The following is a 12,946-nucleotide window of genomic DNA, read 5'->3' as shown; positions in this document are numbered from 1 at the left end:
CCGGGTGGGCATTAAGCTTCCCTCCAGCTGTTGTTGAACTACAAATCCCAGCATGCCTTACAACAATTTTATCATGGCTAAATAGCAAACCTGTGGCAGGGCAGGCTGGGATGTGTAGTGGGCTTATTGCCCACCCCTAATTAATGTCCTTTGCATATACATCATAATATTGTCCTGTATTTACTTCTATATTCTGTACTTCTATATTTTCTGTTCAGTTTTTTCTGCTCACCTCTAACAATGGTTTCCATTAAATTACTCACTACGGGTTTATTTTATACTATGGAAGCGCCATACACGGATTCCCAGGAACGCAGTCACCCACAGCTATGACACATCTAGTAGGGTTAGAGGTGGGGCGGCCATGATACAGTACACGTTATAGTAGAATGAAGAGGGGGGTGGGGGTGCGGGGGGTGCGGCCACTACACTATTTCATGACTTTTTGGGTGTCCACAGCAGCCGTTCAGCATTGGGGCTACAGCCCGGACATTGAGCGCTGTGTATAATGGATTCCGCCCACTGTACTGGAACTGGAGGCTGGGAGTGATCGCTATGTTTCTGTCTGGCCTGGCCGATCTACAGGGCGGGAGGTAGATCTGGGTCCTGTTTGGGTGCGACAAGGATATTCACCTGCTGTAGGGAAGCCAATAAAGGGTTTCGTTTTGTAGAGCGCAGCATTATTTTGACCACTGGCCGTCACGCCCTGTTATAGAGGGAGTCGGGGAGAAACGCGCTAGCTCGGACTGTTCTCCTTTCCCAACTCAAACTTCTCGTGTCTGCAGAATTCTCCTACTCACAAGTAGTTCGGGTTGAAACGGCTTAAACATATGTTACTTCACCAGAGAAAATGCTAATAATGTCAGTCTGCAAATATTCTGGATTGGGGGGGGGGGGGGGGATTAGTATTGAGCAACATGTTAAATCCCGTTCGGTGAGTTCTAGGCCCCTCGCTGCGTGTTGGCTGCAAGACTTCTCACCCCATCCATGCAACACAGCAAAGTGTACTGACTGTCATCGTCCGTCTTCCCCCCCCCAGCTCTGTTCTTAAACTGTAAATTGTACAAAATGTGAATTAAATGCAGCGTGATACTGGGACAAGAAGACAAATTGTGGGGGTCCCTTTTATTTAAGCTGTGTAGGTGAGGAAGATGATGAGGCTGCATACCCTTCACTAAACACACTGATCTGGGAGGTCCCACAGAGTACACGTGGCCTGCACCCGATGGTCAAGTGTCAGCAAATACTGAGAGATGATGGTCGCTTCCATCTGCTATTAAACATTTACAGGATGCGGGCACTTGGGCTCCCGGCGGTCAGAAACCCGACGCTGGCATCGCGACAGGGTTAGAATACCAACACCTGTCGGTCAGTATCCTAACCCTCCCCGTCTCCCTGCCCCTAACATCTCTCCCTGCTGCCTAAACCTAACCTCCCCCCTCCCCCGCACTTTAAATTTAACCCTACCTCCCTAGTGCCTAACCCTAACCCACCCCTCTAATCCCAATACTTACTGTCGGGATGCCGAGTCCGGGATTTCGACAGGAGTCGGATTCCGGCACCGGCATTCTAAGCTCCAGCACCTCGACTGTTGGTATTATAACCGCATCCCATTTTTATTCAGTGTATATATATATATATATATTAGGGATGTGCAGGCTCGGATAGGTTCGAGTTTGCACGTGGAGTTCGTATTTTTCCCTCCCAAAAAACGGAACTCAGAACGAGGCAAAACGTCATCTGACATGGACGAACATCATCATTCCTACCTACTGTGTCTCGTAGACCTACAAAGGATTCTCTACACTTCATGTGTCATAACTCTCACCAGCAGGACACTTGAATATATTAGACTAGTAAAGGGACCTGGCACATACTAGGTCACATCAGTCTGCTCCGCTCAGGCCTGCCCGGCCCCTGCTCCATCATGCCCGCTCACCCTTTTAGCTGCTCTGTTTTGCCTTCCAGGATAAATCTGATCCAGTTGAGTTTTAGTTATTCATAATAATCTATAACAGGAACAATAGTGCAAGACACAGGCGCTGTTATGCGTTATATCCGTCGTAGTCACGGATGTTTGTATAATTTATTAAATGACGCATGTTTTGTGTTTTAGGAGTAAACTGAAGCTACAGCAGAAGACCATGTCCCTCTGGTCCTGGGTGAACCAACCCAAAGAGCTCCACAAATTCACTAATCCACTCTTCGAAGCCAATGGTCTGGTGATCTGGCCGTCCGTAGCCCCCCAGAGTCTGCAGCTGTGGGAAGGTAATTCTATTATCTGCACAAGATGTATTGTACTGACCACACACACTACAACAGATTGCAAATGCCAGATCATAGTTAGGTGGGGATGTAGTTATGAGTCTGGCACCAGCGATGCCACGGTCTCAATACCGACCGCTGAATCCCGACAAGGGACTTTAGATAGGTGTCGAAATGCCCGCGCCTATCTTAATCCCGACGCCGGAGCGCTGAAGGATGCCAGCCCAAACGAGGTAAGTCCGGGGCGCCCCTTAGCGTTAGCCCCTTTTAGGTTTAAGGAGCGTAGCGGGGTTAGGTTTTGGGGGGGAGGTTAAGGTTAGACACCCTTAGGGGGGAGGGTTAGGGTTAGGCACCGCCCCGGGAGGGTTAGGTTTAGGGTGCGGTAAGGGGGGGTTAGTGTTAGGCACCCCTGGGGGGAGGTTAGGGTTAGGCACTAGGGGCGGTGGTTAAGGTTAGGCACCACTAAGGATTGTTAGGGGGTTAGGGTCCGCTTATAGGAAGGCGAGTATCCAAGACAGACGAAACTCCCGTGGTGCATAACCTCTCGGTCGACACCACTGGAAGAACGTATGCCACACGCGATGGTATATCCTCGCGGAAGACTGTTTCCGAGCTCGTAACATGGTACGCACTACAGAGCTGGAAAACCCCCTGGACCTCAACATGGCTGTCTCAACAGCCACGCCGTCAAAGACAGCCGAGTCAGGTCCGGGTGAAGACAAGGACCCTGCGACAGAAGGTCCGGTCGTAGCGGCAACCACAGAGGACTGTCCACGGACAGACCCTGAAGGTCTGAGAACCAGCGCCGTCTGGGCCACGCAGGAGCTATCAACAGGAGCGTCCCTCCTTCCTGTTTGAATTTCCGGATTACCCGTGGAAGAAGGGAAACCGGAGGAAACAGGTAAGCGAACCGGAACGTCCACCGGACGGAACTTCAGGGGCTCTTCTTAGCCCCCACTCCAACAGGTGCACCCGACTCCGGCCGGGCACCAAACTAAAACTGAGGTGCCTTGGCTCGGGGGCGGGGTATAGGAGGGGGACCCTAGTGTATCCTGGGAGGCTGAAAGCTTAACTCTATGGTGCCCGATGACTGACGTCACACCTATACCCCCAAGGTATCCTGTGGAACCCTATGGACCGTAGAAATAGAGATAACAAAGGTAAGTTCTTACCATATCTCATATTTTCTTCGGGTTCCAAAGGGTCCACAGGAATTACCTTGGGGTATGTGGTTGGAGTGATCCAGGCACCAATCAGTTACAAGCTGTAGCTCCCAGGATGCAGTGGGTCCTCCTCCATATATACCCCACCCCTGACTACAGGCACTCAGTTTTTTGTTTGGTGAGCAGGATCAGTGCACCTTCTTAGACAGGAGACGGCTCAGGCTGTCCCAAGCTTTGTTTTTTTTTTTTTCTCTCAGAGCAAGCAGCACAAAGCGTCCTAAAGGACGCCCGCGCTCCTGCTCCATCTATCCCCGCCAGCGCTGCAACACCAGTGAGGGAACTGGTGATTTCGGCGGGCGCCAGCGGAGTTTGACTAGTGCTGACACTGGGCCCGAGACTGCAGCCGGAAGACACGGGGACGCAGGTAAGGTGGTTCCAGCGCAAGGTTTTCGCGCGTCTGGGTTGCTCCTGCCGGCCTCATCTGTATATGAGACACCCAGAGACCACTTTCAAGTGCTCCTGCCTTTTTGATAAAGCCGCTGCTAGCGGTGAAACGCGTTAAAGGGAACACGACTGTTCAATTTGTGCACTCCCACATCTCTGGAGCTGTAGCTTGCTGTCCCGTGGAGCCGCGTACACCGGCGTCGCTACTTCGCATTGTCGGATAGCTGACACTCCTGACGTGACCCACTCGCCCTGTGTGGTGTAGGACGTCCTCTCTACAACACAGCAGACTTCGGCTGTGAGGACACGGCTCACACTGGCGCGGCACAGACATACCCACAGGAGAGGACTGGGCCTAGCACTGACCGCAGGGCTAATATACAGCTGGTAGGAACAGCGATCCCACTGTGTTGCCAGAGGACATATCCATTGCGGCAGGGACAGATCTGTCTACCTGAGGAAACGCTGTGGGTATGTGCAATATATGTGGACATTTCATCAGCTAATAACAGCCATCAATTGTCCTGATTGATTCATCTAGCAAAGCCACCACTGTTTCATTTAGAGTGTGGTCCATAAGCATATAACAAATATCTTTTTTCTATGGACAAACATTACGGTCCTACTAGTGACTTTATTTTTATGTAGGAGGGACTATTCAGTCATTTTTATCTACGATTTATTTGACATTTTTTTATTGTATCCATTGGTATTGTTACATTGTTTATTTATGTTAGCAGTGTACCATGCTATTCCAGACATTAACCTTCTAGTATCAGTAGACTGGAGGTATATTATTGTGTATTACTGTTTATTAAATAGTGATTTATTACACTTCTTTTGATTCCATGTCTGTCTGTGCAGCGCTTTCCACCTAAATTTGTTCCAAGTGCTCTACTGTAGCTGCGAATCTCAGGAGGTTTGGCCAGTCTCCCTGTATACCTCTCCTTTTGGTAGCCAGGTTATACAGAGCTCAATATCCTACAAAGCTTTCTGCTTTTGCTAGTTGATTAAGAGCCCATTGCAAATATATTGCTTAAATGCATTGTATGTGACTTCTAGTTCTGCCGTGTGTTATACTGCCTTTATTTTTTTTTTCCTAAAAAAAACTATCCATTATAACTATCACTGCTATATCTCCTCATCCCTCTGACAGGGTATGGGGGCTTTCTGTGTACTTCACATTTATTAGATATTTGTGAAGGTGGTCACATTGCATTGTTACTTTTAGATTTATATATGCTAAGTGTAAGGGGAAACATGAGGTCATGCAGGTTTTATTTATGACTGTCAGTTATAACTATCACTGCTATTGCTCCATTTAACCCTCAACTACCAGGTGTGTAGGGGTTAAATTGTACTTCAAATTTGCTTGTGAAGACTGAGCTGCCCATCCCTTTCTCTCCTAATTAATTGGAGACGCTCAGCTGCAATTGAGTGTTTGCTGAGGGGAGATTTGGGCTCTATCTCTATGTATACCTTCCTCCTAGGACCAAGGTATATAGCACTGGAATCCTACCAACTTGTTTGCTTACAAAAAATATGGTAGTTGCTCAAATCAGCTTAATGACATACCACAGGTGCTTGTAAAGGGCGGGGTTAACACTGAACACAGAAAAAAAAGAGATTTGCCCCCCCAGCACACTGTAGCAAAATCAAAAATACTTAAATCCTACATAATAATAGAGATTCAGAGGTATTAGTTACATACATTTGCAAATATATGAATAAGCGCCAGGCCAATCGTCAAGGCTCCTCTATACTGGCATCCCTAACATTAAGGGGTTCACGTCCGAGAAGCAAGGCACCCCAAAAAATTCCAGCCAAGGGCTATCCACAGGGCATCACACGAAAAGGGGAAAAAAGGTGATAGTGAAGTGTAAAGGATAGATGTGTAATGATAAATCAATAAGTGTTAATGAAATGTGAAAGAATTAAAATGACATAAATAATATACAAACAATTAGAGAAGTGATAAAAATATTCTATGTGAATTAAGTGGTGATTCCCTGAAAAAGGTCCAACCAGAACAACTCCGGGGGCCCCACTCCCAAACACTCACCCCAAAATAATTATTGCTACATAATAGTAGCAGCCACTCTGGGTAATTTAATTACAAATTGGTGTACTGCCTAATAACAGCACATGTATAAGCTGAGAGCTGACTCACCTTGGAGGTACCCCAGAAACCTCCACATGGCACTATAAGGACCAGCACATCCTCCCAATGCTGGCTCCCTTCATGCTGCAGTGTGCTGGAGGGCAAATCTCTTTTTATTCTGTGTTCAGTGTAAACCCCGCCCTTTACAAGCACATGTGCTATGTCATTAAGCTAATATGAGCGACCACCATACTTTTTGTTTGCAGCCATCTGATATGGTCCCAGACTTTCCTTCTCTTTCGGGAACTTCGGTTTTCCCTGTCATGGTGGCTGAAAACATCTCATCTGAACAAGGTTCGCCCCCTTTTGAAATCCAAGGTGGGTGCTCCTCACCACGGATGCCAGCCTTCACGGTTGGGGCGTGGTGACATGCCATCATACCTTTCAGGGAAGATGGGCTACTCAGGAAAGTCAACTATCCATAAACATCCTGGAACTTTGAGCAGTGTACAAAGCACTCATGCAAGCACAGGATATCCTAAAGGGCAGGCATGTCCAAATCCAGTCCGACAATGCGACCACAGTGGCCTACCTCAATCATCAGGGAGGCATGCGAAGGCGGTCAGCCATGAAGGAAGTTGCAAACATTCTAGTTTGGGCAAAATGTCATCTTCTGGCAATATTCATCCTAAACTGGGAAGCGAACTTCCTAAGTCGTCAGGACATATGCGCCGGGGAATGGGCTCTTAATCCGCACGTCTTTCAGATCCTAGTGGACAAATGGGGACTACCATAAGTATACCTGATGGTCTCGCGTCACAATCACAAGTTCCCCACGCACGGATCCAGAACCAGAGACCCCTCAGCCACCTTCGTGGATACTCTGGCAGTAACATGGGACTTCAATCTGGCATACCAATTTTCTCCAATCTCCCTCCTCCTAAGGGTCATCAGGAAATTCAAGCAAGAGGGCGGCACATTATAACTGATAGCTCCTGCTTGGACCAGACGCCATTGGTTCACCGACGTTCAGAGTTTCTCCATAGACACTCCATGGCCTCTTCCTCTAAGGCCGGACCTGTTAGCACAGGGTCCGTGCCTGCATCTGGACCTTCCTCGTCTGTCTTGGACGGCATGGTTCTTGAGTCTTCCATCTTAGGAGCCAAAGGATCTTACTAGCTCTGTAATTCAAACGATGCTTAGGGCACAAAAGCCTTTCACTGCCCACATCTATTACAGAGTTTGACACTCCTATGTTCAATGGTGTTTCCATAGTAAATATGACCCTACAGTTTTTAGGGTCTCCCAAGTGCTTGCTTTTGTCCAGGCCGGGTTAAACCTTGGTATTCGCCTGGCCATCCTGAGAGTTCAGGTATCTGCACTATCAGTTTGGTTTCAGCGAAGGATCAACCCCCTGCCAGATGTTAGAACATTTTTGCTGGGTGTTTTGAGGGTTCAGCCTCCCCTTGTCCCTTCGGTAGCTTCATGGGATTTGTCTTTGATTCTCAAGGCTCTACAGGCTCCCCCATTTGAACCCCTGAATCCAGTAGACCTCAAGTGGTTGACAGCAAAGACAGTTTTTCTTCTCGATATCTCCTCTGCCCGCAGGGTCTCTAATTTGGCAGCGATTTCTTGTCGCTCCCCCTTTTTGATTTTTCACCAGGATAGAGCTGTTCTTCGTACCAGGGCAGGTTACCTTCCTAAGGTAGTTTCCCCTTTTTCATGTAAATGAAGAAATTGTGGTTCCAGTCTTCAGACCTCTTTGTAGGTGAATCTTCTCTGGATTTTGTACGTGCCCTCCGTATCTACGTGGATCATTCCAACTCCTTTAGGAAATCAGACTCTCTCTTTTTGTGTTGTATGGCTTTCACAAGTGAGGCTGGCCAGCTAATAAACAGACTCTGGCTAGATGGCTTCGTATGACTATTTCTCAGGCTTACACACAAGCTGATCTCCCTGTTCCAAACACAGTGACAGCACATTCTACTCGATATGTGGGACCATCGTGGGCTTTTTGACGTGGTGCCTCTGTTGAACAATTGTGCAAGGCAGCCACGTGGTCTTCCGTCCACACTTTTCTCAGGTTTTACACCTTTGATACTTTTGCTACTCAGGATGCTTCCTTTGGGCGCCGGATTCTCCTTTTTCTGATCAGTAGCATCCCCATCCTTAAGGGAACTGCTTTGGGACATCCCCAAGGTAAGTCCTATGGACCCTATGGAACCCGAAGAAGAAAATAAGAGTTATGGTATAACATACCTTTGTTAACTCTTCTTCGAGGTCCATAGGGTCCACAGGACACCCACCCTAACGCATCTGGTTGTTATTGGGTAATCTTTTTTTCTTTTGTATTTCAATGATTCCCTCGTCTTAGAGAGAGTGTTTCTGGTGTACATTGTCGTTCCTTCTCATCTTTCTTTCTCCTGCCTTGGGCTTGGTTACAAACTGAGTGCCTGTAGGGGCGGGGTATATATGGAGGAGGACCCAGTGCATCCTGGGAGCTAAACCTTGTAACTGTTTGGTGCCTGGATCACTCCAACCACATACCCAAAGGTAATTCCTGTGGACCCTATGGACCTCGAAGAAAGAGTTAACAAAGATATGTTATACCATAACTCTTATTATTTCAGCATCTAATTGTTCATCAAAATAAACAAACGGCAGACAAGTGTAAGTGCCCAATGGTCGTCAGATTTAAATCTTAATTCTGTTAGACCCTCTACATTTAGTCCTTTACAATTGTATTGCCCCCTAGAACCTGTCTGTTTCCACCATCCATTTTCTTTCTGCTACTATTGATGATGTTGCCTCATTGTAGAACCACTGTGGAGCTGAGTGTTATCTACTCATTAGTCCACGGTGCCATTTGAGTAGAAAAGTGTTGCTTATGGATGATGTCACATTGTTCCTGTAGTGGAACCGAAACTGCTAGCTAGATCTAATGCAATATAATTTCCATTCTAATCTGACTACTTTATTCACTACAGGTCCCTGCCACTCTTCCCAATCCCCTCCTACGTATTCTTTACCATTTACCTTCTGGGGCAATCTTGCTCCAGGATCTGTCTGCTCTGCAATGTAACTACTGCACGTGGCTTAGACCAGTGGTTCCCAAAATTTCTCGAATTACAGTGCCCTGTTTTCTCAGCATTTATTCCATAGCACCCCCAGGCCAAAAGTTTCCAACTGAGATAATCATCGAAACAGAGTCCTATAAAAAAAATTGTGCTTCTCTCCTGTCATCCTTAGGTTCAGTTACATTGTGGTGGACGCTTCTGTTTGTCCGCATAGCTTCTGGTCGGCATTTACCGGCACTGGTTTTGCCTATCACATTGACAGAAAGAGCAGGGAATAAAACTGTGAAGAGTGGGGAGAAGATGTTGCGCAATCGGACAGTGGGTTGTGGGAGCAGATGGGACAAAAAGGGTGGAAGAGATGGAATGGGGGGACAATGGGAGACATACACACAAAGGAGCGGGGAGAGAGACACATGGGGAGACAGAGATACAGGAGCATATGCAGAATTAGGAGCTAAAAAGAAGAGACTGAAACCAGAGCACATTTGAACCTTGACAAAACAAATGTTACAGTGTAGGTGGGGAGGATTTACAGTTGGGAAGACTGTGGCCTAGCTCAATTCTGAGGGCTAGATTTACACGGGTATGTCCTGGGAAATTCAATAATATCAACTGCAAAGCTCGTCGTGTTTTGTTTTGCACTTAATAGTATTGGAGTTTTACATTTCCAGATCAAACCGGCCATGAAGCGCTTCGTAAATCTAGACCCGAACTGCAGTCTAAAAACAAAGCTTGGCCATTATATGGTCGTTACATGCAAAAAGAGCCAGTAATTTCCCTGCACGGAACAAATAATAAAGGTTTGCATTGCAGCTTGGGGTGTTCCAGGAGCAAATTGCTCCTTTCTTGCTTTTTTTTTATTTTTTAAAGACCAAGAGAATTATACAAAGCTGGTGACAGACACACAGGGGGTCAGCAGAGACGGAGGCAGGGGATGGGCCAAGCTGCGATAGCAAAACAGTGTAATGCAGACTGCTGTTGAGAACAGTACTATCCGGGAAGTAGTTAGTTTGTCCACCGTAATACAATCGACTGGACAATGCCGACACTGTTTAAATGTTACTTTTAATGCTTTATGATCATGTTTAAAGTTATTATACTGACGCCGTTTTTTTAATAACATTACAACAGTGTTAGCAATGTCCCCTCGATATAATGCGATTGTCATGTTGACAGCATGAAGATCGACATATCGTATATGTATTCTTTATTATCCATGTAGCAGCTTTAGTCAGGGGTACCCGTAGTACAGCTTTTCATTCCCGATGAGGAGAACCGCTAGAGAGAGATTTTCTAACCAGTGAAAAAAGTCATTGTAGATTTAGAATAATACAACCCCGTAAATGAACCTGTCATTGATGACCCACGAACAGCAGTCACATTATACAGCGTCACCCCAGCCTGCTTCCTAGACGTGTGTCCCTGAGGCCGTCCAGCTTGCCTGGGGACCAGTGCCTCTGCTGTAATACCGCATTGAGCTGCTAGTAATGTACCAGACAGTTTTGGGGGCTATTAGTACATGGCAGCGATTGATCATTTTCAGCTGGGAAAGTGCAGCCTTGGTAAGTGCTGGATTTCTCTCATAGGGGTAGATGTACTAAAGCCGCGGATCCACTACACGACATAATGAACGATAACGCCATTGTTATCGTTCATTATATTGTGCAGTGGACATTGAGCCCATCCTGAGCGATATAGCGTTCAGTGCCTGCACCGTCCCTCATCCCCGAACCTGCACAACCTGATCATATCGTCAGCGCTGGTCGTTGACGGAATATCCACTGCGCAATATTGCGGATGATTGAACGATAGCGATGTCGTTATTGTTCAATCGTTAATTGTATCGTGTAATGGATACGCGGTACGTTGGTACTTTACCTCTCACCAAGGCTTAGTACAACTCTCCCATTGTGGCTGAGGGAAGGGATGAGCCCCCACCCTGTTACACAGAAGCCCTCTGACTGCACCGCATACAGTAATAAGCATCTGTTGACATGGAAACTCTCCCCTCTCTCTTCCTCGTAGACCAGCGCCCTTGCCATCCTTTATACGCCTGCTCATAACTTTCCTCTCCGATTCCCAGGTGTGTTCCTGCGCTGGAACAGGTGCTCCAAGTACCTGGACGACGCCAGCGAAGAGATGATCCACATCATAGAGTACAATAAGGAGCTGCAAATCAAAGTGAACGCATTAAGGCGGCAGCTGGCGGAACTGGAGACGGAGGATGGGATACTGGAAACCCCGTAGCGCCGCTGTCCTCCACCCTGTTACCTCACCCCTCGCAATTGTGCTTGTACACCCCAGTGCCCCGGCAAGGGCTACATGTTTACACTATCTGTTATGCATGCACTACAGTTTCCTCTGGTGCGATCAGTATATAACCCCACGTGTACTGAAGAACCTGTTGTTACGGACCAATGAGTGACGTGACGGCGGCTGTGCTATTATTGCATGGGAGCCGCACTTTAAGCCTGTGTGCAGGACGGTCACTTAAGGTGTACCCACCACCCGGGCACTTTGTGCCTCCGTTATGTCACTGTAATTGCTAGAGAATTGATGAGGCGCGTCCTCCATTGTGCCCAGACGTGGGGTACACTTTTACCCGTGTCTTATGTTTAATACTGCATTCCTTTTCTTGATACTGAACCTACCACCAGGTGGCAGTGTTAGATCACTTACAGTCCAGGTCTCTGCCGCACTGTCACCCCCCCATCATGGTCCTGTTTGCACTAAGTATAAATGAAGTTCCCGATTGTTATTTCTCTGTATGTGTAATTGTGAAATGTACATAAAGTAATTCTACCAGTACAGTGGGTGCCTCTTCTTACCATGTACAACGCTCCGAGCAGCGCTATAATGCCAAGGTGCCCAGCATACTTCTCCCAAGGCGAGCCATCCTGTTACCCCAGATTCATGGTAGATGGGTAGAAAGAGAATAACAAACAGCATTACAGAATAATGACATTAAAATGAAAGGATGATTAGATTCTAAACTTTTAATGGTCTTCATTGAAGAATGGTAGAATTCACTTTTCACCCCTTAATCCATCTCTATATTTACACTGAGACCTAAATGTGTCATTATATGTTCTTCTTCAGGGTCCATACGGCTCCACCGGGAGACAATGGGGTGTAGGTGGTGGATAGGAAAACTAGACACTAAACAGTTAATCTTTTGCAATCCCAGAATGCTCCGGTTCTGGGAGCTCTTCTGGATTCTCAGGCTCAGAGAATCTTCATAATAGCAGACAAGATCTCAGTACTGCAGGAATGGGTGCGCAGGTTACTCCACGGTTGCCGAGTGTCAATTCCCACAGCAATTGCAGACCTTGGGGTCCATGGTATCCACCTCCGACATGGTGAAGTTCGCTCAGTTCTACTCCAGGCCCCTACAACACCTAGTCCTATCCAGGTGGAATGGGCTGCCTCATCTGATCAGGTCTCAGACGATGATCTTCTCTCAGGATGTTCGCCTGTCCTTCTACTGGTGGTTACAGATGTCCCACTTGAACAAGGGTCGCCCCTTATGGATCCCGGAATGGGTACTCCTTACCACGGACGCCAGCCTTCGTGGGTGGGGCGCAGTGACCGGCAAGCACTCTTTCCATGGACTCTGGACTCCGGCCGAGACGACCTTACCAATGAACATCCTAGAACTCCCAGCCATCTACAGAGCTCTCACTCTGGCTCAGGACATTCTTCGGGGCAGATCAGTACAAGTACAATCCGACAATGCCACGGTGGACAAGTGGAGCCTCCCAGACATAGATCTCATGGCCCCTCAACACAATTGCAAGCTTCTGATGTATGGATCCAGGACAAGGGATCCCGAAGCAGCCTTCGTAGATGCCTTATCAGTGAAATGGACCTTCCATTTGGCGTATCTATTTCCCTCC

The 12,946-nt window shown here is 47.3% G+C and overlaps 1 protein-coding gene across 1 annotated transcript in view; it reads left to right on the top strand.

The window, feature by feature from the left end:
- The window catches only part of MTMR9 (myotubularin related protein 9), a 64,201-nt gene extending 52,343 nt beyond the window's left edge, over positions 1-11,858 (top strand). Inside the window, exons 9-10 of the mRNA XM_088447543.1 lie at positions 2,117-2,268; positions 11,134-11,858. Coding sequence (XP_088303669.1) covers positions 2,117-2,268; positions 11,134-11,297 — 316 coding nt within the window. The 3' untranslated portion in view covers positions 11,298-11,858. The remainder of the gene's footprint in view (positions 1-2,116; positions 2,269-11,133) is intronic.
- Positions 11,859-12,946: the final 1,088 nt, after the last annotated feature.

This window comes from Taudactylus pleione, unplaced genomic scaffold (assembly GCF_031769625.1).
Source record: "Taudactylus pleione unplaced genomic scaffold, aTauple2 ptg000434l, whole genome shotgun sequence".
Taxonomy (NCBI): domain Eukaryota; kingdom Metazoa; phylum Chordata; class Amphibia; order Anura; family Myobatrachidae; genus Taudactylus; species Taudactylus pleione.
This window is presented reverse-complemented; position numbering and strand designations above follow the sequence as displayed.